A 26096-nucleotide genomic window follows, 5' to 3' on the forward strand; every position below is an offset into this window, starting at 1 on the left:
ACCATTGATTAATCTAATTGTGCTTCTTTTTCTTCTTTCTTCACATCATAATCCTGATTTGGCTCAAAGCTAATATTCAACATAAATTGAATAATCGCTGGGTGGCACATAATCAGAGTCTTTATCTATTTGCTGATGAGAAACGTACATCCTTTGAATACAGAACGTATTGTAATGGACAAAAAGCTGAACTTATTACAATTCAAAATCAATCAGAGGAGGTAAGTACAATATCCTTTCCAGGATTTCCATTATTCCTGCCTTTCTCCTTTGGTTATGTACAGGTAGTCCTCATTCAGTAACCATAATTGGTTCCAGTGAAGTGGTCGTTAAGTGAAAATCCTGTGACCACAACTGTGCTTACGATCTTACTTCAGCTTTCCTTTGCTTTACAGCATCATGATACAACCCCAAGCAGCCGGCCAAGCCCAAATGGTGCAGAAGGTTTCTGGAGCTTGACTCATGAGGAAGCTGGGTAAAAGGGCAAATCTTACAGCCCTTTTTCCCCACTCTCCCACCCTTGGGAATGCTCACCCCAGTGCTGGGATAATGAGCAAGAAGGGAATTAATGTCTGTATTTACATTCATTGGAGAGGAAGGGATTACAAGAAAGTAAGCAGTCATGCAATGGGGAATTCACATGTAAGGAGTGTGCTAGTGCCTTCTGCTTGCCTAGCAGGCTGGTGCCTGCCAGCTCTGAGCTGCTTAGGAGGCAAAAGAAAGCCTTCTGGGTGAAACTGATTAGAGTTTTGTCAATTTCTGAGAGTGGCAAGCAGGCTGAGGGTTCTAATCAACCAACTAAGGTCACAGAGCTGAGCTTGTTAACTTCCCTTAGCACTTTTAGGGAAGCCCTGCGCAGCAGAGAAAAGCAGCTCAGGAAGAGACAGGAAGAGAATAAGCAAACTCTGAGGGCGTGGAGGTGGGGAAATGGGTCAGGTGCAGGATAGTGGGCACCAACTGACTGTAATGGTGAACATGTGACTGAGAGAGAGATGTTGTGAAGGTTGTAAATGCACGCATTGGTCACAAAGCTACTTTGTCATCACCATTCTAGCTGCAAACGGTCACTGTCCGAGGCAGTCACTAAATGAGAGCTACCTGTATCAAATCAGTGGAAGCCTCCATATCACTTGATTCAGGGTTTCACACAGTGTCCTTCCCCCACTCCTCCTACTTTGCATGGTGCTGGCATCTTTCTGAAGTGTGTTCAGTGGGTGGAGGCATTTCTGAAGAACTGTGTCAATTTCTACCCTAATTTATATGGAGATGGAACCAATGTGGATCTTCAACCAGACATTCAGAGAGGTTCCACATGACCAAAGCCTGCACTTTTTTCCAGCCTCCTGCAGTTCCCCAATGTGTCTCATGCTTCCCCGCTCCACAGCTTCCAAGATGGCCAGGATTAAAGAGGCCCATCCAAAATTTTCTTCCAATCTCTTCCCATGCTCCCGCCCATGACTATCATTTATCAGCAATCTGTATCAAAAGTAATGTAGAACTCCTGCCGGTTGGGACAAAACAAGGTGTTTCTGTAGGCGGAGATAGAGAAACAATTTGCATTTGCTAGTAAATCAGAAGTGTTGCATGGATTTTTATTGCCCTGCCTTTAATCATGGTGGACAAAATATAACAAGGCAGGTTAAAAGGAATGGCTTAGTGCATCACCCCCACTTTCCAGTAGTTTCAGAGAACAGTACAAGAAAAATTGAACATTTGAAGGCCATTCTGCTGCGAAACTGGTTTTCGTGTTGACTCAGTGCTGCTCCGTGCAGCTTTTGGTCCTTCCCCTTTGCTTACCTGAACTGCAATCTGTTCTTGGATTGGCAGAAAAGGGTCCCAGCCTAAAATCGGCTGTGCCCATGGCTGATCCCTCTCCTGCATCAATTGTCTCTGGAGAATGTGCAAAGCAAGCTGCTTGGTTGAAAGCTGTCCTCATGCTTCTCAGTGATGCAGGAAAGGCTCAAATGGGTCTTGATGGGGGGGTGGGAGGCCTTGACCCACGGCTTGACTGTGTGGACTAAAGCAGGAGAGAATCACCGTCAAAACTCAGCAAGTCTGCATGGCTGCTGAAGAGAAGCCCAGCTAGGTTGGACAGTGCCTTCCATGTTCCCAGCATTGCACCCAGACAACTGTGGGAGATGTTCCTGGCTATCTCGTTGCATCAGGAACCTGACATGCCCCATTCTTTCCTAATTAATTGTACCATATGGATTGCATTGCTGCTGCTGCTTCTCCATATTCCTCCATTTATGCTTCTATGCAGGCTCTGATTTTGAAAGTCTTCGAGGTGAGAATCTCTCCCATATTCACAAGAAATAATTTGTGATTTTCTTTTTTCAGGAGTATATAGAAGCAATACTTATGAACAAAACAGAACGTTACTGGATTGGACTGATTTTTAATGTCGCTGAAAACCGGTGGCACTGGTACAATTTTCCTGCTGCACTTAAACGTTTGTAAGTATCTAATCCAAGTTTGTTTCTTTATACCTTGGAATGATTTCACATCCAGGAGAGACGGCAGATGATGCAATGTGTGTGATCATCACTGAGTTGCTGTAACATGAGGACAAAAGTATATAATAATGGCATTTGTATGATGATGTCGTCACACTCGTGTCATAACAATTTTGGGGCATTGTAGTTTCCTGTAGATGCAATAGAGGGTAGAAACCCTCTATCTATCTATTATCTATATGTATATAGATTCTGAAAGTTCTTTGCATGCACAAAATCATGAATCCAGTATGCAAATTAATTTTCAGAAAATGTCTTAGAAGGATGGAGTTTTCTCAGTTCCAAGGACTGAGTCCGAATCTTGGTGAATGCCTAAGACACTTTCAGTGTACCTTTGGCGTGGTGTTTACTGTTGTTATCTGCTACCTGAAAGAAAACCAGCAAACCAGTCCCTGCTCCTGGATTAATCTGCTTCCAAGCCAAGATGGTCACCAGAGTTGATGTCAGAGCAAGATCCCACTGAATGCCAAAGTACCGGGTCCATCCTCTAGTATCACCTATGGGCACTCACAAGGAAGTGGTTATGAAGAATGGCACAAGTCCTGTGTGATCTCGAACGATCAGCTGCGATGGGTCTGTGCACTCCATCACCTGTCCTGCTCTTTGTGGCTGTCCATCAAGTGCCTCTGTCACCATCGGCCTGGTCTTGGTACTGCAGCTACATCTGTGAAATTAGTCGCTACCCCTGGGTCCACAAGAGCAGAGTTCTACTCTCTGGCCTGAGCCTAAACAAGGAGTAACAGGAATAATAAATGATGTTTGCCTGCTGTCGGCCCTCTCAGCTCTCCGTAGTTGTCCAAGGTCCCTCTTCAGAGCTCCTGGGGAGGGGGGCCTGTGAAGTTCCCTGAGGTCCTTGCTTTGAAGTGAGTTGGACACGTGTTTGCTACATGCTCCGCTGATTTACAGGTTCTGTATCTTGTTGCTGTGTTAAAGACTTGAGGTTTCATTGGGCATGAGCTGGCTGTGTAAAAGCACAGGCCCACTCATACTGCCTTCTTTGCTTCCCTGCTGGTGACAGGGTCCCCTTGGCTGCTCCAATTTACATGGGCTCTCCTGCAGTGGATTCCAAGGAGGCCATCGGGAGGGGGGAAGATAGGCTGGAAAGTCTTTTCCCCTTACCGTTTCTTCCCTGCCTCGACTCTTCCGGTGGGGCATCTGTTATTACACAACATTGAAAGAGCTCTCCCAAGTTATTTGGGGTGCCTTGTCTCACCAGATTAACTCCTAGATCTTCAACAAGCCCCTCTAGGACTAGGAAACCAAAGTCATGCAAACTAATACTATTTTTATTATAAGGTTATAGTAACAGAATCTTGCCAATCTGAATGCACTTCCCCCCTTCCTTCCATTACCTTTCTGAGAACTAGCGAGGGTCATGTCTGAGATGCTCTCTCAAATTACATTTCTGCCCCAGACTCAGATTTCTTTAATCGAACTGTTTGGTTGTGCTCTTCCTTCTGTCCTGAAGGTTATCTCTATTGCCAGTACAGTTGGTCACCAAGGTTGATGTTAGAGCAAGATCCTCTTGAATCCCACTGGATCCATCCCTTAGCCTTGTCCAATCTAAGTTATTATATCATTGGTTCAGTTTTGTACCACCCGGATCTTCTAGGCTTTACCTCACAGTTATCTTACAGGGAGGAAAACACATATAGATACACATGCTATTCAGACAGAATAACATGCTAATTGCCTCCTGCTTGTTTGCTACTCAGTCTAGTGCAGTTTAAATTAACACTTTGAATTACATTCAGAAGCATATTGGCAATCAATGCAATATCTTTCGGACAGATGTAAAATGTTTATAGCAGTTAACACCTTCTAGGAAGTGGGCCACCATAGTATGCACCCATTGTAGCTTCCAAGCATTCTTCTAAGGCATCTCTACATAGATGTCTCACATTTCATGATGTGGTGATGTTTCATGATGTGGTGGTGAGTTTCTGTTTCAAAGTCAACTCCATCTTGCTTGGGTTCAACGTTTGGGTGTTTTCTTCCATCTAGATCCTAGCAGTTTCCAGGCACAAGGTTTCCACAGCATCACCCCCTTGGCCTGGGATGGTGATGTAAGGTTGGGTTGTCTTTAGTGTTGTGGTGATACTGAATCCTAAACTGATGGGGGACCTTCCCCAATGGCTTCCTGTCAATAGAAAATAATGAGGGAAAGGTTCAAACACTGCAGTGCCCCACGAATGAGTAGCCATCAACAGGACTTCTCCTTCCCTATCACCACCAACTGAAACCACCTGCTAAGGGAGGAATGGAACCACTCCAAAATTCTCCCCAAGCCCCAACCCTTGAAGCAGCCAAGAAGGGTACCTTGTTAGGATTTTCTCATGGGAAGAAGTGCAGCTCGTTATCTTCAAAAACGGATTGTTATGGCTAAGCAAGTCATGTGAAAATTGTTATTGTAATTGTGCACATATACTGTTATTTACTGCCACCTATTGCCGTATGTATGCCAGTTATTCAAGGGGTGGCAATAAAATGGGAGGATTATATGTCCAGCCTCTCAGTAGAATTTTAGCCACCACGTAGTCAGTTTTTATGGGTTATGTAGTAGTAACTAATAACCAAGTAGTGTACCTCTTCTCTGAGAGTTTGTTTAGCTAGAGACTTTGTTACACCTGTGTAGTTGTTAAGTCTTGGATGCTAAATACATGAGAAGAAGTGGGTTTTTTTCTATATTTTGTATGAAACTTGTATTTTATGGAGTTTTGCATTTTTATCAATAAACATTCAGATATTTTATACCTTCTGGCTGGATTTCTTTGGAGAACAAGATAGGGACATTGCATTTTGTATATCTCTCATGCTGATGTGTATTTTTGCCAATTTCCTGGGAGTATTGCTGCACTCTGCGCAACATACCTATGGTCATTAAAAAAAAGAAAGCTACCTAGAGATATATAATAAATCTATTTCCTGTTTAAAAGGGATGGAAACAGAGATGTGTCACCAGGATGCGGATGACCCCCAGCTCTATTTCTCAGCCACATCAACTATAGGCCAAAATAATGAGTTGTTGGGAACTCCCACTGAGGTGAGGGGAGAGGGTGAATGGGCTAAACATTTATGGGGAGCTTCGTTCACCAGCCCAGGAACACACGTTTTTCTATGCTTCTGCCTTTTAACTCTGTATTATTTAAATAGTATACTTTACCTTTTTTTCCCTTTAGATAGCTGTAGTTAAATAAGTATATTAGGTTACTGTAGATTTTAAATTAGATTCTTATTATTAGATTATTTTAAATATATTCACAATTTTTACAACGGGACGATTGTGGAGTAAAAGTGTCTGAGCTGATTGCTCAATATGGGAAAAAAGAAGAAGAGACATAGAATCAGTCCAGGCTCTCTCTCCCCTTCAAAATCAGCCAAACAACCAAAGACAGAAGAACTTTTCACACTAAACGAAACTGTAAGTAAAGCAAATCTTCCCTCCTCTTCCAACAAATTTGCAGCCCTTGAATCACTTGAATGGGACTTACAAACAGAACTGGAAAAACAACAGCTGTCAGAGCTTTCATTAACTGTCAGGGAAGATCTAAATGAAAATTTGGACTCCCCTTTGGTTTCTGACTGTATGCCTCGAGTACAACTTGCTAGTTCACCTAGTAACTTCAAGGGAAATAAAAATAAGTTTAAAAATAAGATACAAAACCCGAATTTGGAGAGGCTCCCCTAGGAAAATACAATGGAGTGGATGGCAAGGCAATGTCTTCTTACAGCTCAAATTGTTATTTCACTATTTGAACAACGGTCAGCTATAAAATATGATCTAGATCTGCTGAAAAAAGACTTTGAGGCTTTTGTTTATAAGTATGCGGCTGGACCTGCCACATCCATTAACACTCCAATAAAGCAGGATATTCCTGGCATGTGCTCTGATAAAGGGTGAGACAATAAAGTTAAAAAGGCTGACAAAAGTATGCCACAGTTAAATGATTGTACTATTAAATCCTTACTCACTGATAAGTTAAAGAGTGGTAGTCCTATACAGACCAACGCCTCTCTGGATACAAACGAGGAAATCCCCTACAAGCAAAACCGCAGGTTGCTCTCTTTCTCTCTCTCCCTGAATAGTCTCAGTATTGGATGTTGGGGCTCTAGGAGAGCCATCAGAACCTCTCTGGGGCAACTTCTGCATTGTCACTACAGGCAGATAGACCTACGTGCCACCAAATGGCTCCCCACTGTACAAAACTGGAAACGGATTTTGCCATCTTTTAATCAGACTACTATTCCATTAATGCTATTTAAGATGAGACCATACTCAGCATCATTTCAAATGTTTCCTACCAGAGTTTTTCGCAATGTTAAAATTAACTCCGCATCTGGCCATGCTACATCTCGACTGCATACTCACTCCACAACTGCAACAGAGGCCACCAAGCCCTCCATCCCACATACGACCTTGAAAAAGCAAGGCAGTGGGAGTCAGCCATTCTCACAAAATGCAGATATGCCGGACTCAGATGAAGGTGCTCTTATTAAGGCTTTTGGGTGTCTGCCCAGGAAGGAACAAGATAATATAATACACAAGCTAGAGAATCTCAAGGAAACTTTACTGCTTACCTTTGCTACAGCAGAACCACTTATTGATCTTGTTTCTTCAAATACTGACACAAATTGCCATTTTTCGATGGACAATGAAATGGATGGAAATTTCCTCCCAAGCAATAATTTTCCCAGCCTCCATGGAAGGAACAGGGAGCCTGCTGGACAGCACCAGCCCTTGCTAGCTATCGAGGAGGAAGTGTTTCCCAGATCACAGGCAGATGCTGAACAATGCTGCCTGGATCTTAGACCTTCTCCACATGATAGTCTTTTATTACATCCTTTGGAATCTACTAGTTTTCTTCCCCAAAATTCAGATCTGGATTTTGTTACCGGAAGTTCTAAAATTACCCAGCCAGAAGCTGTCCCCCAAACTCAGGTGGTGCTACAACAGGCAGCACTCGATGAAACTTCAGCTTTGGCCCCATTCCAGAAGGAAAACTCTGTATGTATGGCTAACTCACTGATAGTACCCTCAGATTTTAAATGACTCCACCCTATAGAAGGGGGCATTTCTATCCTCTCCTGGAATGTTGCAGGCTGGAAAGCAAAGATGTTAGATGTCTCATTTATGGAATATATTTCTTCTTTTGATATTCTCTTGTTTCAAGAAACATGGGCTAGGGAGGATCAGTTAATACCTGGATATCTTTCCTTCACTTTAAATGCAACTCCCAGTACAAAAAAGGGTAGACCATCAGGTAGTCTGAGTACTATGATTTCTGTTAAGCTCAATGTCCCAGTACTTACGCTGGAGTCTTGTTCAAATATGGCTCTAGCCCTCCTACTCAGATTTAAATTTTATTCTGTATTACTTGTCAATGTATATTTGCCCCCAGTTCATGGGCACAGGGAAATAAATAATCTGTGGGATCAGTTTGATACTTACATAAATTTGTTATCATGTCAATACCCAGACTCCATCATACTAATAGCTGGTGATCTCAATGCACGCATGGGTCAATCTGATGCTTCTTTACAAACTCATTTTAATTGGCAAATGCCCCCTAAAACTGATATGGGATATTTATGAGCCTGACCATCTAAAGATCAAAAATGTAATATTGCAGGATTTCATTTGGCTCAATTGGTGGATAGTTTAGATTTAGCTACACTAAATGGTGCTGTCAGGGGTGACCTAAAAGGGGAGTTTACATTCTGGCGCCCAAATGGGGCCAGTGTGGTGGGCTATATTATGATCTTCTGGAACTTTATATGTCATATAGCTTACTTTTATGTTGGAACTCGCCCTGATAGTGACCATTTTCCATTAATTTGTTTCTTTGATTCTAAAACAATCCTTGAATCATTAGAAGCAGCCCACTGCCCCATTGACATCACAATGAAGGGACAAGTACAAAATAAATGGTCTCAAGATTTAGCTAAAATTATGACTGGAATTCTGACCTCAGAGTCCCTGCGTCAGATGCATACCCAAATTTGTTCATCTGCTTCATATGAACAAGTAATATCATTGTATCAATCAATTATTGTCAATCTTCAGGGCCCCCTGACAAGATGTACAACAGCAAAGTATGTTTATCCACATAAAAGATCTAAATCTTGGTATGATAATGACTGCATTAAAGCAAAAAAGGCTCTTTTAAATGCAATAATTTCCTTTCGCCAGGAAAATTCTTTATTTGCTTTAAAGTTACTTAAGACTCAAAAAAAAAAAATTATAAAGACCTTCTGAAGACAAAGAAACAGCAGGCTATAAGAGAGAATTGGAATAACTTAATTTTAGCAGCAAAGCTCAAGAATGCCACCTGGTTCTGGCATTTAATAAATCAGTCTCTTATGGATAGACTTTTTGGCCCTATTACACAAATATCTGCAGATAAATGGGAGGATCATTTTAATAATATCTTTAAAGGGGAATCTGCTGAAATCTCAGATGTGACTCCCCTTGTAATGACCTCCCAGATTGGCTGCCGGTATCCGTAGCTGAGGTAAAAGATCTTATTGTCCAATGAAAACCAGGTAAAGCATCCAGTCGTGATTTTATCCCCCCAGAATTAATAAAGGAAAATAAAGACTGGTGGGCCCCAGTTTTGGCTACCTTATTTACACATATTAATTAATAATACAGGACAATTTCCATCTGACTGGAATCAGGCCATTGTTGCACCAGTATACAAAAATAAGGGAAATAGACTTGACCCTACAAATTATAGGCCTATCAGTTTACTAGATACAATAAACAAACTTTATGCCAGCTTTTTATATTTAAAGCTAGTGGATTGGGTACAAAATGAAAACATTATTGCTGAAGAACAGGCTGGGTTTAGAGAGGAACGTTCAACACTAGATCATTGCTTAGTTCTTCACCATTTAGCAGAAAAATATTCTACTCCTCCTCGTGGCTCCCTTTTTGCAACTTTTGTTGATTTTAAGTCATCTTTTGATCTAATACCAAGAGAGAGATTGCGGGATAGTTTGAGGCATACCACGATTGACAAAAGGCTGCTAGTTCTTATTCAGTTGCTTTACTCAAATACCTCCCTGAAAATTAGATACACCCCTTGGGGACACGTATCTAGAGCAGTCCCAACTCCCAGAGGTGTAAGACAAGGTTGCATATTAGCTCCATTACTTTTCAATTTATATCTAAATCCAACAATTCAAGTGCTTGCTGCTTCAGACCATCACCCACCTATTTTGGCTGATCGTGCAATCCCGGCACTACTATATACCGATGATGTGGTCATTATGTCTACCACATAAGTGGGAATGAGAAGAGCACTAAGGGCACTAGCTTTATTCTGCACGGATCAAGAACTTTCAATGAATTATCAGAAAACTAAAGTTTTAGTTTTTGCCCGACACCAGCATAAAAGTCACAAATGGCAAATAAAGAGGACCCCAACTGAACAGGTGCGCACCTATAAATACCTTGGAGTGCAATTCCATGCTTCCCTATCTTGGAACGCTCATTTTCTTTACTGGGCTAGTGTGGCACAGTGTACCTCATCAGCTATTATAAGATTCTACCATTCCAAAGGAGCCCGTTATATCCCTGCAGCTTGCAAGGCCTTTCAAGCTAAGGTACCACCTCAGCTCCTTTACGGCTCTCAGATTTGCTCCCTTGCCAAGCTTAATAAAATTGAAACTATTCAGAAAAAGTTCATTAGAGCCATTCTGATGGTACCAAAAAGTGTTAAAAATGCCATCCTAAGGGTAGAATTGGGTATGGTTTCATTGGATGCCACAGCATGGTTTCTCCTCCTTACCTTCTGGCTAAAGTTACTTCTGTTTCCTATAGGTTTAGCCCCATTAATAGGTAGGGATCATTTCAGATCATCGTGGCAAAAACAAGCCTTAGATAGAATTCAATTGCTGGGCTTCTCTATGGAAAATCTGTGCTTATTAGGATTTGATAATGCTAGAACCGCCCTTAAACAATGTATCTGGGATATAGATCTACAAACAAATTTCAGTCAGGTGCTACACCCAGGATTTGTCATTTTCTACCACAAGGGTTTGTCCCAGCTTCCTATTTATCGTATATTACAATTTTGAAATTTCATAAAGCTTTCACCTTCGCCAGACTGGATGCAATGCCCTCAGCAGTCCTTTTTGGATGCTTTAAGGGCATTCCTATGCACCTCCAATTATGTCCATGTGGAAATGGCTCAATAGAAACACTAAGCCATATGCTATTATATTGTTCCCTATATAAGGACTCTAGACAGATACACCCAATACTGAAGAGATTTCCTGGCAGGGAGTGTGATTTCTATTTAATGCTACTCCTTTCGGACAAGGACTTGAAAATATCCTCCCAAGTTGCCCAGTTTTGTGCTACCATCTGCACAACATGCTCCCCGGTTATTTAGATTTAAAACTTCATAATGTAGTATTTTACTTTGATATATTTTAGCACTTTTATTTTAATTTTTAGATTAAATAATATCAATTGTTTTGTTTTATGTATATACATAAATGTAAGATGATTATTATTGTATGTTTTGATTGTATCTGGCCTTAGGGCTATAATAAATGTGTGTGTGTGTGTGTGTGTGTGTGTGTGTGTGTTAAACATTGATTTCTTGCTCCAAAGTCTATAAAAGGTACTTATTTTTCCTGGAGGACTGATGGCTGTTGTTTCTTCTTTTCAGATACTGGGCTGGTCAACATCCATATCAGAGTAGAGTCAGAAGTTGTGGACAAATGTTCCAGCAGTGTAAAACCAAATTGAAGTGTTGGGGCTCTTATCGCTGTAGCGATATGGCAAAGGGCATTTGCAGGATGAAACCTGAGACAAAATGGATGACCTAGCTCTTTGCTGAATGATGCACAAGAGTGTATTTGATGAACTCAGTGAGAAAACAAAGAGGTCAATAGGTGAACCTGCCTCTTAAAAACAGATGCCCCAATCTGCCTGTATGGAACCATGGAAGAACTCAGGGCTTTGACATCAGCTTTCTTAGTCCTGCTATTTTGGAGATGAAAAACACTGATTTGGCTAATTAAAAGACTAGTAAAAAATGAAAAAAGAATCTATAATCTTTTCTATATTCATTCGGTTTAGTTCAGAGATAGGCAACCTGCAGATATGGACCACTTAAAGCCCCCCAAAAGCCATGTGCCTCCCACCCACCAACCTAAGTGTTTTAATATATCAAACTGCATAAGAGGCTCAACAAGAACAATAAAAGCAGCACTGAAGAAAATGGCAAAGGTAAAAGCAGTAAAACTGAGAATTAAAGATGACATCATGAAATCAGGGGAAGTCTCTCAACTTTCAACAATTTCAGAAATGTCCACTAAGAGGGGACTAGGTTAATCTCTACCAGGAAGCTGTTCCACAATGTTGACAGTGCTTCAGAGAAGCAGCACCATCTCGCTTCAGTCCCCTGGACCTCGTGCTCTGTTCTTACCCTGACCCCAAGTCCTGTTCTGCTGTCTCCTTGTGGCAGGTGGAGTAGGGTGTGTTCCTGTGAGGGATGCACATTAATGATGCATTAAGACTCCTTTCTTTGGTATGAATACACAGATTGACCTCTTCCAGTATCACTCTGTTATTCTCTAGGTTCATTTGCGTAGTTTGGTTAGGATCTTTACTGATTTTATTCCCTTTGACATATTTCTGTAGATCCTCCCTCAATTCCTGTAGCCGTCCAACTTGCTAATGACCAGAGTGCTGATCTAACTTCATCTTCTAGTACTAGAGATCCTTGTAAGCAGGGAATATCTTCTAAGATGTCTTGGATGTTGACATCTCTATCGTACAGAATTTCAGCATAACCCATTTCAGCATAACCCATCTTTGTCTGATCTTCTTTCAATTGATTGTTATCTATCAGTGTCCTTTAGCCTACTAATTTGAGTTGGGAACTTCCTTCTGAACCTGGAGATCTTTGGGAAAATTTGTAGTTTTTACTTGTCTGTTTCTATCTTTCATGTTTTTACAGATGTTATTATAATACTGTTTCTTCTCTCTTTTCTCTTTTGAAATTCTTGGTGGAGATCCTTCCTGAGACCTTTGTCTTCCCTGGCTTTGAAAAACTACATTTTCCTCCTTACTATTCTAACTTCGGCATTTCAGTCTCCGACCTCATCTTGCCTGCAAGTTCAGTTGATTTCAGATAGAACTTGATCATAAAACTCAACCCTCCTTTAGCGACCACAGTTAGAGCATAAGCTTTGATAATCATCATGTTAAAGGCTTGTCTGTGAAATCTAATTGATTCTATTTGATCATTTATCTCAACTTGGGGCAGGGTCTGGGGAGATACCGGGAGACTGTTCTTACCCAGTTATCTGGGAACAGTTTGATCCTGTTGCTCCTGAGGAAGTGGACAGGATCGTGGGGACTGTGAAGGCCACCACTTGCCATCTTGACCCATGCCTCTCCTGGCTGGTGAAAGCAGCTCGGGAGGTGACATGTGGTTGGATCCAGGTGATGGTTACTACATCCTTGCAGGAGGGAGTGTTTCCAGCTGCTTTTAAGGAAGCATTGGTGCACCCCCTCCTCAAGAAACCCTCCCTGGATCCTACTGTGCTGGACAATTTTTGTCCAGTCTCCCACCTCCCCTTTTTGGGGAAGGTGGTTGAGAAAGTGGTGACATCATAGCTCCAAAGGGTTCTGGAGGAAATGGATTATCTGGATCCCTTCCAGTCAGGTTTCAGGCCTAGTTCTGGAATGGAAACGGCATTGGTCACACTTATGGATGACCTCTGGTGGGAGCAGGATGGTGGAAGTGCGACCATTCTTGCTCTCCTTGATCTCTCAGCGGCTTTCGATACTGTCGACCACAGTATCCTGTTGGGATGGCTCAGGGAATTGGGGGTGGGCAGCACGGTCTTGTGCTGGTTCACCTCCTTTCTCCGGGGTCAATCCCAGTCAGTGGTGATGGGGAGCGAGAGGTCCCATCCTCGGCCCCTCCTCTGTGGGGTGCCGCAGGGTTTGGTTCTCTCTCCGCTCCTTTTCAACATCTACCTGAAACCACTGGGCGAGATCATCTGTCATCATGGGATGAGGTATCATCAGTATGCTGATGATACATAGCTATACATCTCCATCCCAGGTGAAGTGATGCCGTGACTGCCCTTTCGTGGTGCCTGGAGGCTGTGAGGGTCTGGATGGGGAGCAACAGGCTTCAGCTGAACCTGGTAAGAGGGAGTGGCTGTGGGTTAACGGCTCCTCTATATCCGGGACTTTGTCATCCTTGGTGCTGGATGGGGTAGACCCAGTACATAATCTGGGGATCCTTCCAGACTCACGGCTCCTGCTTGAAGAGCAGGTGGCAGCCGTGGCAAGGAGGGCCTTTGCAACTTTGGGTTGTGCATCAGTTACACCCTTTCCTGGATCGGGATGCCCTTTGAACAGTCACTCATGCCCTTGTTATCTCCCAGATAGACTACTGCAATGCGCTCTACATGGGGCTACCCTTGAAGAGTATCCGGAAGCTACAGCTGGTCCAGAATGCAGCCGCTGTTCTGAATGCAGAATGCAGGCTATTGTTGGAGCCCCAAGGAGGGCCCATGTAATGCCTCTGCTCCGCGAGCTCCATTGGGTGCCAGTTTGCTTCTGGGTCCAATTCAAGGTGTTGGTTATCACCTTTAAAGCCCTACATGGCATGGGACCAGGTTATCTAAGGGACCGCCTCTCCCCTATGACTTCAGCCTGTCCCACCTGATTACACAGAGAGGGCGTTCTTCGGACTCCCTCGGTGAAAGAACTTCGACTGGCAGGGTCCAGAAGGGGGGCCTTCTCTGCGGTAGCCCCGCCCTTTGGAACGTCCTGCCCCTGGAGGTGCGATTGGCCCCCTCCCTCCTGGCCTTCCGGAGGGATTTGAAGACCCGGTTCTGCCACCTGGCCTGGGGTGGGGTGAGAATTCCTCAACCATGAGGATGGCTAGCCCCAAAGAGGCCTCATCCTTCAGCCTCAGTTTTTCATCCCCTTGGTCTCTCCTTCTTCTTTTTTAGTAATGTTTTTAAATGTTTATGTTTTATGTATTTATATATATTTATGGTTTTAATGTTCCGTGTGAACCGCCCAGAGTCCCCCACTGGGGGGAGATGGGCGGGGGGAAATTTAATAAATAAACAAACAAACAAACAAACTTCAAATTGAATTCTTTTTTTAGATTTTTTTTCCCCACCTTTCTTATTTTTATAAATAATTTGCGGCGAACATAACTAATTCTCCTTCCTCCTCCTATTTCCCCCACAATAACAACCCCGTAAGGTCAGTTGGGCTGAGAGAGAGAGGAACTGGCCCAAAGTCACCCAGCCGGCTTTCATGCCTAAGGCGGGACTAGAACTCACAGTCTCCTGGTTTCTAGGCCGGTGCCTTAACCACTAGACCAAAGTGGCCTAACCAGTAGACCAAACCCTAATTCACAACAATGACAATATAAAGAATATAATATAGATTTCAAAAATCATTTTATTAGATGTGCCATCTTGAGAATTTGGAAAAGACATAAATCTAGATAGTGTCCAAAAACAGTTTTACAGCTATCACCAGAAGATGCATAATATAGAAGAGAAATGGTAATTAAGCAGAAATGGCTAACTTATGGCAATATTTTAGATTTCTACCAGGGTGAACTTAAAATAAAATCAAGAGAAGACTTGATATCAGAAGGTTATATATGTCAATGGTTTTCATATGTACAATTAGTAGAAAGATTTAAAGTTGATAAAAAGATATACGGTTGTGATAAAACTGTATTTGAAATTGAGCTATGTACCAATGATGAACATCTTATTGCTAAAATGTATAAACTTTTGTTGAGATTTGAAACAGAAGATGAACAAGATTGTATGATAAAATGGGCTAAAAATTTCCATTTCTTTTTCTATACTTTTGCTTTCCTCCTTTCTCTTTATTCTTTCTTTTCTTTTATTCTTTTTGTTGATTATTAGTTCTTGTTAGTTTTTATCTTTCTGTTTTTGAGATTTAATAAAGCTGTCATAAAAAATGAAATTCACAAGTTAATATGCAAGTTTCTGAGGGTCGGAGGAGGAAACGGAAGGCTAAGTGCTGAATGCCGATTGGGCAGCGCAGCCAGCCAATCGGCGAGCAGCAGCAGCTGAGTATTCTACATCATAAAGAAAGCAAACGGTCTCAGGCTCCTGAAGGAAGGTCCAACTGTAGGTACAAAGGGGGGCGGCAGAGGAGAAATTGGTTCAGGCTCTTGCGGGGTGCGCTGCTTCTGCCCTGCTCAGCCCCGGGAGCAGACCTAGGCTCTGCAGGCTGGCGAGGGACTCCTCGGCCAGCGGTGGGGGAGGGACGGGGGGGCAGTCGAGGAGAGGGCGAGTTGAAGGTTGAGCTTTTGGCCAGGCGGTTGGGGCTTGGAGGGCCCCGCAGGCGGCATTTTCCTCGCTGGGCCTGCGATTCAGAGCTAAAAGGCCCTGGGAGAACCAGCTGGCAGGGAAGGCTTTCCCAGAGATGGGAGGGACCTTTCCGTTCTTTTCCTGCGGTGGCTCAGCGGGGTGGTTTTTCTCACTCTTTGCCTTGGTGTTTTGCTCAGCCTGTTTACAGGTGGCGGATCCGCAGCTTTGCTCACAGATCTCAGCTTGGGTGCTTTGGGGTTGCCAGCGTATCTTCTCAAACTTTTATTTGGTTGTCTTTATTTAAATCTGAAAAAAGTCTTTATTATTCCAGTGCTGGGTTTGCAGTGCGGTCATGTGCCCTCTTAAAAGGGGAAGACTGGAGGCTGTCATTTAAAAGCTTATTCCTGGGGAAGGGGGATCTGCTGGTGTGCCCCATTCAGATTCCAATGAGGAGGGCATCTTCCCATTCAAGAGCAGGTGGTGGCAGCGTAACCATGTGCCTGGGTGGGACTCTTTACTGACCTCCCAGAACTCCAGAACCTACTGGTAATTTGGGCCCACATTCTGTCACTGTCCAGCCTCAGTTGATATTGTCTGAATGACGTGAGTTGCCTTGAGATCCTTGAAAGAAGATTGAATGTAAATCTAATAAAACAGATAAGTTAATATAGCACAACATGTGCCAATGAGCTCTGTGCAGTGGTGTCATAATAGCCAGGGAGCTGGACTGGAACCAAAGAGCCCAAGTTGAGATTTGCACTCAACCACGCAGTTTATGAGGATGTGTGATGGAAGGTTTAACAGCCTGGGAACACAAAGCAGAGAGAGTGGCCAACAGGCTAGGAAGCAGGGCCAGTAGCAAAAAGATTCTGGAGCCCAGGCGAGGGGGGAAGCATGCACAAAACACCAAGAGCAACTCTGCTTCGTTATGCTAGATACCAACTGGAGAATTGCTTTGTCAGGCTTTCAGGATTCTGTCACATTACTGTACTAGCAAGAAAGACCTTTCCAGAAATCCAAGTGGTTCTTGTTCCTGAGTGGCCTGCCTCAAAGGACCAGACAGTGACCTTGAACCAGTCACTCTCAGCCCCCGCCCCCCACCTTATAGTATTGTTCACGTAGGGGTAACCCTAGAGATGGAACTGCTATGTCTATAAGAGGGATCTAAATATATAGAATCAATCATGATATAACAAGGACACAAGATCCAGGAGGAGAGATTTAAGTCAATTCCGAAGCTGTCTCCTTTTTGCTGACTACTCCCTCTTTCTAACAAAAATGTTTGGATTTTCTCTTACAACATTATTTTTTCATCATCTGCTCCATTCTCTAGCTATGCCCATTGGGATGATACATTACATGCACTGAAGAGAGAAAATGGCTCCCAAAAAGCCACCAGCAAGAGGTAAGCCTTTCTGCCATCTTTTACTCTTCCAAAGAATATCTATGAGAATGTCAATGCCCCGCATGTGGACTTCCTTCTTGGGAGGATGCTGGTGACCGTATGTTGACTCGCAAGGCCCTATCCTGTCTGGTGACAATGAAGGTTGCAACTGGGAATAACAGAGTATGAAACAGTCCAGAATATGAAACATGAATGAAATGAATATTAGGAATGAGATACATGGTATGCCTGTAAAACTAAAGTAGAAGGATGTAATAGATCTGAATTATGATATTTTGATCTTGTGGCATTGATGAAAGAATGCATGTAAATTAAGGTATAATATAATTATGAATGAACAACTGAGCTAAAATATGTTGGAAAGTACGATGTTGTCCTTTAGTTTGCGGTATGTGCATATGGGATTAGGAAATCATAGGTTGGTGACAGTTACATTGATATTCCCATAAGTGATGATAATGGAAGAGCTCAGGATGGGCGTTAGGGAAACTGTGAAGCCTTCTGAATGAATTTGTGTAGAGGGAAGAGGAAATGACCTTGAAGGACAGGAGAAAGAGGTATACCAAGAGGCCTGAGTCCAGGGCAGGAATGTAATGTGAGAAGATGTCTCAGACAAGCCCCTCCCTAGTTCACACAAAGGTGAAGCGATGGAGTGGAGAAGCACATTCAGACTGGCAGGATGCTATTACTTTAGCTTTACAGTAAAAGGAGTCCTGACTTACATGGCATTGGTTTCCTAGTCTGGCCTACCTAGAAGGGTTGATTTCTTGATAGAGGGGGGAAAATGTTGTGGGAATGAGTGGAGAAAAAGTGACTGAGTCATTTGGGTCTCCAAGAATGACTGGTAGAGGTGCTATTAGAAATATTGAAGTACGTTGATTTTGAATATGTAGTTTAAGCATACATCTATTCATACGTAGAGACTGAAAAAGAATGAATAAAAATGCATGGATGACTGTGGGAAGTTGTTTGGTCTACTGTCAATCAAATAGACTCAGCAGAGCCCCAATAAGTAGTGAACACAGAATTTTTGCTTCCTTGGTTCTGTTTACTATATAAAAGAAAAGGATGCCATAGACACTTTATATTACACAAAACTACAGGGACAACAACAATACAAACATATACAAATAAAAAGGGACAAGGTTCCTGATCTCTATCTAACCCAGTGTCCTATACTGTGTTATTACCTATGCTATATTCCTATGCTATACTCCTAATCTACTATACTACTTCACCTGATATTATACCACTCTATACTACACAAGTAATATCCTACTCCTGCTCCATGTCCTGTCCACTTACTCTATTTCGTATAACTATCTAGTCCAGTGGCGCCTAATAGTGTAGTCTCAGTCTTATGTCTTGTTGTGTTTGTCCCTCTTGATCTTTCTGTTGTTGCATCTCTTCTTCTTGTGGTAGTTGTAGCTTTTCCAGATCCTCTTTGAACTTTTCATAAAAAATATCTTGCCTTTTGTACAGAATTCAGTCTGTACCTCTGTTGATTAAATGTCAGAATTATTCCTTCCAGTTTGTACCAAAGAAATGGCATCCTCTTTTGTTTACATTTGTCAAAAAGTATATTCCTTCTTTTTTGTAACATTCTCTTTCAGCAATATAATGTCAGCAATTCAGTTGGTATCTCTTTCAGCAATAGCACATCTGTATTATTGATCTGTAATTTATTATTAAAATGTCATTGAAGTACTTGGTCTCTTGTCTTCTTTCTTACAAAGTGCACTAATACAGTATATCCCTTGGAACTTTTCTCATTTTTGCAAATTGGTATTAATACTGTACGCTTTGTCCAACTCTGCTTCCATATCTTCTTCATCTCAGTCCAAAAAATTTGATAAGGACTCCACAATTTTGTGTCTAATATCTTCCCCAGATGCTTCTGGCACTGCTCTCAATCTTAAACTAAATTCTTTCCCTCTTAATTACCTAAAGCCCTTTCCATTTCTCTATTAATTATCTCTCCTTTATTTTCCAGAATTTCTATTTTTTCCTTTCTTTACTTTGACTCCTCTAGTTATTTTTTATATAGTCCTCCAGTTTTTTATCCATTTTTTTTTATATTTGTAAATCTCTCTTCCACATTATACAACTTTTCTCCCACCCTTTTAATAGGTATGACAAGCTTCCCCAGCTCCTCCAGCATTTTTTGTAAAGTCTCTTGATTAATTCCCTTTCCATTTGTTGACTTGCTGATGAAGATCCCCTCCTTGATGGAGTTATTTCTGTAGCTTTTGCTGCTTTCCTTGTAGTTGCCATTGTTTTCAAAACATTGTAATCCAAATAATAGAGAAGAAAGATAGTAAAAAGTACACTCACAATTAACAGTTTTATACTTCTCTATATGGTATCTCTATCTTCCAAAGATCTTTGTAACTTCCTGTTTTGTTTCTCTGATGACTCTATCGTCCCTTTGTTTATTGCAGCCAGCCAATCCTCCTCTCCCAGCAATCCAAAACAACACTTTCCCCCACAGAGGTATGCTTTGTTTGTTAGTTTGACTATCTTCGACTAATTAGCAAAAGTTCCAAATTCAGCTGGTACCTTATTCCGTTTTTAACTTTCTTAATCCAAACTATTAAACAGTTTTGTGCTTTTAATTTCTTTCTGGCTATTTTTGTCCCTTAACTTTTATTTCTTCCTATGGGTTGAAGCTCCACTCACTTGGCTGGTATTAGTTTCTCTGTTGCATCAAAGGTTTCTTTTTACTGTACATTTTTTCTCCAAAAAAAAAAAATACTTAAGAAAGTAGACTTGGTGAGCCAATTAACAGTCTCTAACTGAGATCTGGAGCTTGCTGACTTCTGCAGCTCCTGGTGTTCTCCTTGAGAGGAGCTGGCAAGATTCCTTTGGATCCTGCCAGCCTTCTTCCAAGGAACAGCCTTCTGGAGCACAGATGGGTGATCTCGCAGCTTCTCCTTGTCCAGGGGAGTGCCATTCATTTGGGTGTAAGACTGGCGGCTGGCTATTTCCTTAGTGACATCGATGCCATTACACAATGGTATGTTAGCCTGTCATTGTTCTACCTGGAAGTCCCCAGGTCCCATCAATTAAATATTGTCCTTTCATGGGACCAAGCAAATTACCCTCTCTGTCAAAGTCCCTGCCTTCTGGAACAGCATCCCCTCAGACATGTGTATGGCTCCCATGCTCCCTGGTTTCTAGAAATCTCTTAAGATGTGCTCTGTTCTGGGCCTGGGGTTAGGGTGGCTGTAGAGACCCTGTTGAGTTTTTGCAGATTGAAGAGTTTGATCAGGGCAATCATGTGGTTTTTAGTGTGCTTTTAACATATGTTTTGCGCTTACTGATGCTGCCCAGAGTCTTCCTGGAGTGGGGTGGCCTTAACAAATCATCATCATTGCTGCTGCTTTTTGTATTGCTGCTTATTTATGATAAAAAACTGGGAGATTAAGGAAGGATACAACAGCAATGAGAAGTTTCAAGTGTGGAACTACATCAATTGGTCACATGAAGAAAAACAGACATGGAAGAAAGGGAAAGAGTGAAACAAGAGAACAACTGATGCAATGAATGAAGAAACATGTTGTATCATGTATATGAAGAAAAAAAGAGAATTGCAAAGAAAACAGTCAAAATAGCAAAAAGTAGTTAAGTTTAAAAGTGGAGAAAAAATGCAGAGCAATTTTGATGGAAATTTTAAAAAATGGTTTGAAGTGGGTGAAGAGCACTGTACAAGAATCCTCCAGGAGATTAAATAGAATGTAAAATAAATGTGATTAAATTATTTCAAAAGCTATTTTATTTGTTTTTATAGAAGGAGTAGAAATGGAAGCAGTAACAGACTTCATTTATTTGGGCTCCAAGATCACCGAAGACAGAGACTGCAGCCATGAAATTAAAAGACGCTTGCTCCTTGGGAGGAAAGCTATGGCAAACCTAGATAGCATATTAAAAAGCAGAGATGTCACCTTGCCAACAAAGATTCGCATAGTCAAAGCTATGGTTTTCCCAGTAGTAATGTATGGCTGTGAGAGCTGGACCATAAAGAAGGCTGAGCGCCGAAGAATTGATGCCTTTGAACTGTGGTGCTGGAGAAGACTCTTGAGAGTCCCCTGGACTGCTAGGAGGTCAAACCAGTCAATCTTAAAGGAAATCAACCCTGATCGCTCATTGGAAGGATCGATAATGAAGCTCAAGCTCAGATACTTTGGTCACCTAATGCGAAGAGAGATCTCTTTGGAGAAGACCCTGATGCTGGGAAAGATTGAAGGCAAAAGGAGAAGAGGACGGCAGAGGATGAGATGGTTAGATAGCATCACTGAAGCAATGAGCATGAAACTGAGCCAACTCAGGGAGGCAGTAAAGGACAGGAAGGCCTGGCGCAATATGGTTCATGGGGTCACGAAGAGTCGGACACGACTTAACGACTGAACAACAACACACTGCCTTAGCCCACCTCCCCCAGGTCCTGCTCTGCTGCCTCATTATGGTGGTAAGGGTATTCCTGAGAGGGATGAGTGAAGAATTTTGGGAGTTTATGCCAAGAGAATACATTTCCAGCAGGGTCACCCCACTTATATTGGGCAGCAGCAATAGAGGAAGACGTCAGATGATGACTTTAGTGACAATGGCAAAGGGATCAATTCACACCATGCAGGAGAAGGCAATGCTAAGCCACTCTCAAGTTTTTACCAAGAAAACAACATGGATAGAAAATCTAAAATGATTGATGATGGAGGGCCGGATGATGGCCCCCTCAGGTTGGATGGCACTCAACATGCTACTGAGGAAGAGCTGAGGCTCATTCGGAGCACTAATGGTGTTTATGACGTGGGTAGATTAAAGCCTTCAGGGTGCCTAATGGCTGATGCTGCCATACAGGAAAAGAAAGGCCGAAGCTGCAAAGACTGAATTGCAGTGGGAACATGGAATGTAGGAAGCATGAACACGGGAAAGGTCAACACAGTGAAAATGGAATTAAACAGAACAGCTACAGACTGACATCTGAGGCATCAGCGAATTGAGATGGACCGGGATCAGACCCTCTCAGTCAGAAGATCACAGTGTCTATCACTCAGGACATGAAAAACCAAGAAGGGACAGTATTGCTTTTAGAGTTTGGGAGGGTATAGCAAGAACAGTACTTGACTACAGTGCAATCAATTACCAAATAATATTGATAAGACTTCATGGACAACTCTTTGATATGATGATCATTCAAATTTATACTCAAAGCTCCGATGCAGAAGAAGGGGAGGTGGATTAATTGGTGGATTAATTTTACAATCAAGTTCAATTTGAAATTGACAGAGCAAGCAAGCAAGATACGCTGCTTGTGATCGCAGACATGTTTCCAAATTTGGAAACATGAAAGAGAAAATGTGGTTGGAATGTATGGCTTAGGAGACCAAAATGAAGCAGGAGCCTGACTTATCAATTTCTGCCACTCCAATGACTGTGAGCTTGCACATGTTTCATTACCCAACCAGGTATCATCATCAGTGCTAGTGAGTGTGGGGTTTTCTCCCTGTTTATATACTGTACAGTTGCTTGCCCTGCCAGTGTTGGTGGGGGTCTGGTTTTCTCCTTGATTAGGGTATTGTTTTCTGCTTGATTGTTTGTCTGGTGTTAATCCCTGCTTTATCATACTGTATCATACCATAGATATCCATGCCACCCAAATCTCAAATCATGACCTTCTAAATCCAGTAATCTTCGATTTCTTAACAAGACCCACTCTTTCATCCAAACTCAACACCAAGCAGCAAAATACAGTTTCAAATCTAGTAAGCCCAATTCTCCTCTTTCCTTTGCATCTTATAGTACCTTATATTTAACTTGTGTTTTTTTCCCTTGCCATGCAAATTTAGATATATCCTTCTGCCACTGTTTAAATGGTACCTCAGTTCTCAAAACAGGTATTATCTGAAACAAAAATAACATTCTGGGTAGAAGATTCATCTTAATCACAGAAATTCTCTCCAACAGTGACAACTGTACTTTGTCCCTCTTGACATATATTTTTTAACTTCATTCCATGTCTTAACACAATTATTCTGAAATAACACACAATGCATATTTGTCATAGTTATAACCAAATATTTTACCTTCTTCTCAATCTTGAAACCTGTTTTATTCATCAGTTCTGTTTGGACTTGTAACTTCATATTTTTTGTAAACATTTTTGTCTTCTGTTTATTAATCCTGAAACCGGCTAATGCCAAAATTATTTTAGTTTAATCATTAAAGGTTCAATTCCCTTTAAAGGCTCTGCCAAAATCAAAACCAAGTCATCGCAAAAGCTCTTAACTTATATGACTCTCCATTAAGGGAGAGGCAGAGAAGGACCCTCTTCTGAGGGAAGAACCCACCTTAATGGTTATGGTTAATTGTCTGCAAAGCAAACATCTTTCTATGATGGGCTTCAGACATACCTAGGAACTTCTGGTTGCTCAAGGCTAGAAATTGGTCTGCTGAAAGTGAGCAAGGTTGGTCCCGGTACTGGTGCCATGTTAAGTTCACCACTTTCAACTATTGGGCACAATGACAGCACATAGTGTGGGGTAGTGGTGAAGGAGGTGGACTAGCATTAGAGAGACCCAGATTGAACTCCATGCTCAGCCACGGAAACTCCCTGGAGACTCTCTCAGCCCAGCCTAGCTCATGGGATTGATGTGATGGGGATAAAATGAAGGGAGATCCCCATGTAAACTGCCATGAATTCTTGGAGAAAGACAGGATATACATCTAATAGATAAACAAATGTTCTAATCTTCATGTATCTCTTCCCAGAGGAACAGAGGGAATGGGGTCCCACAACTCACTAGGAGTGGCCTGGAAAAGAATCATTAAGTGATCCCATTTTCCATATCCAAATAGATGGCAGAATGAAGAGGGAAATCAGGGGAAAATGTAAAAGGTTCAGGAAGGGGCTGGAGGAAAGAGAAAAGCATGTGAGGCTGTTTCAGCCCAAGAGAGTCAAGGAGCAATTAGGCCCAAGGCCCAAGTCTACCTGTTGCTCCTTGGGCTGCAGGCTGTTGACCCTGGCAGTGGTGTGCCCAAGGTCCACGATGTGGTCCCCTACTTAGTCAGTGAAGCTTGGGATGGATGTTCTGTCTATAATCATAAATCCACCAAGGGAGTTAAATCTCCTTCAAAGGTGAGCATTTCATGAAGGCTTCTTCTGTTTAGTTAGCCTATCTGGAGTAGCTGCAGATTAGGATCCCACAGGGAATGAAAATGCATCATGAAGATGGACAGTAAGAACCTTCCTGCTACCACTGAATGGAATTTTTTAATCAACATTTACTTTCCAAAACACAGGTGGTGGAGCCAAGGTGAAAAGTGCGCTCGAAAGCTACAATTGTGCAACAATGGGTGTTATAATGGTCTTCTGCCTGATTTTGCTCACACTTTGGGCTGTCACTCTGTGTAAGTTTTTAATTTTATCCAATTGGTTTATCAGTTCTGAGGCCTGTAATGGTATGTGGGAGTGACCTTGGGAGACAGGGGGAAGAGCCACAGCCAAGGGAACAGTCGGATAACAGGCAGCTGAGCCTGCAGCTGGAATGGGGGTGTGGCAAATATCTCAGAAGGGACCCTCCCTAGTTTCTCAGGCTGTAAAGGTGAGGGAGGAGAGAGATACTTTCAGACCTGCAAGATTCTGTTAATGTAGCCTTACAATAAAGTAGAATTAGTGCATCTGGGTGTGCTGCTTGTCTGGACTACCTCGCAAGGCTGACATCACTCTTGCAATTCTGGAAGTACATTTCTCCCCTGTCATCTTTATAGCCTAAGAAATGATCACTGTTAAAGGGTCATGTAATGATGGGTCATCTCCCCCCCCCCCCCGGCAAGTCTCTAATACCATGTGTACTTTTCAAACTTTAAACAATAGTGAGTGGATGTGTGGATCTGCTCACATGTGTACGTATCCTCGCATGCAAATCAAAGTAAGAACAATAGAAAAGCTGAGGGAGATGGGCAGCATATAAATGTAATAAATAAGTAAATAAAGTGGGAAGGAAGTCCTGAATCCTTCCTTTGTGATACAGAAAAAAAGTTGTCCATGATCTTTCTAACTATGATGGAGAGATCAGGTAGAAAAACAAAAGTTGTGAAGAATGTTTGTGAAGAAAGAATATATACTGAGGAACCTGTTGCAGATTAAATCCTCCCTAAAGTGTTCAGAGCTGAAGGAAAAGAGGTAGTTAAAGTGCTCAGAGCTCAAGGTCAGCAATGGTGGGATAACACTACCTTTCTTACCTCTTTCTTCCCCTTTCTCTCAATGCACTTATTCTTCCTTCATAGACTTGTTTTGCAATCTGATCCTCATGCATTCTCTTCATATGACCAATCTCCTCAGGCTAATTCTTTGCACTTGTTGCTCATTTTTGTATTCAGTCCACCTTCACTCATGTTTCCCTCTCTTGTTTTACCAGGTACACTGCACACTTATGTTCCCACTGTAAGGTTTGCCCCGTTCGACAGAGAAACTCTCGTGACACGTGTGGTTCACAAAGAAGGTTTACTCATGCGTAACGTAGTAGTCACAAGCAAAGCCAGGACTGGCTTGGTACAATTGCATCACTTGTTATATTCCCCCCTTCCCGCGCTTTTTTCCCGCCCCGCGATCACGTTGCAGCTGCAGATTATGGGCCCCCAATAATCCCCCTTGATTGTTCATGATGGCAGGATCGGTCAGGGTCTATTGTCCTTGATTGCCAGTCCCCCTCCGGCTGGGTTGGTTCCTCCCCGTTACGTGCAAGCCCGCGGGTTCTGTGCTGCGTTGCAATCTTTTTTCGCTGCCTGCGGCCCCGTTCATTGCTGGCTTGCGCCGTTATCAGTTT

General features: G+C 42.3%; 1 protein-coding gene and 1 long non-coding RNA gene across 7 annotated transcripts in view; both read left to right on the top strand.

The window, feature by feature from the left end:
* Positions 1-15498, top strand: part of LOC148214062 (uncharacterized) — a 30684-nt gene extending 15186 nt beyond the window's left edge. For 4 of the 5 annotated variants that reach the window (XR_015793517.1, XR_015793518.1, XR_015793519.1 and 1 more), the window contains 2 exons: positions 70-221; positions 2341-5287. This is a non-coding gene — a long non-coding RNA (uncharacterized LOC148214062). Of the gene's footprint in view, positions 1-69; positions 222-2340; positions 5288-11197 lie in introns of those variants that run through there. The other variant, XR_015793520.1, reaches the window with a different exon arrangement.
* Positions 15499-15625: 127 nt separating this feature from the next.
* Positions 15626-26096, top strand: part of LOC112543131 (CD209 antigen-like protein C) — a 37707-nt gene continuing 27236 nt past the window's right edge. Inside the window, exons 1-3 of one of the 2 annotated variants that reach the window (XM_088128786.1) lie at positions 15626-15683; positions 17200-17271; positions 24571-24678. In XM_088128786.1, the coding sequence (XP_087984912.1) occupies positions 17244-17271; positions 24571-24678 (136 nt within the window). In that variant the 5' untranslated portion in view covers positions 15626-15683; positions 17200-17243. The remainder of the gene's footprint in view (positions 15684-17199; positions 17272-24570; positions 24679-26096) is intronic. The other variant, XM_088128784.1, reaches the window with a different exon arrangement.

This window comes from Python bivittatus, unplaced genomic scaffold (genome assembly GCF_059951505.1).
Source record: "Python bivittatus isolate LINGU-HERP-01145 unplaced genomic scaffold, Pbiv_v1 ctg000740_np1212, whole genome shotgun sequence".
NCBI lineage: Eukaryota > Metazoa > Chordata > Lepidosauria > Squamata > Pythonidae > Python > Python bivittatus.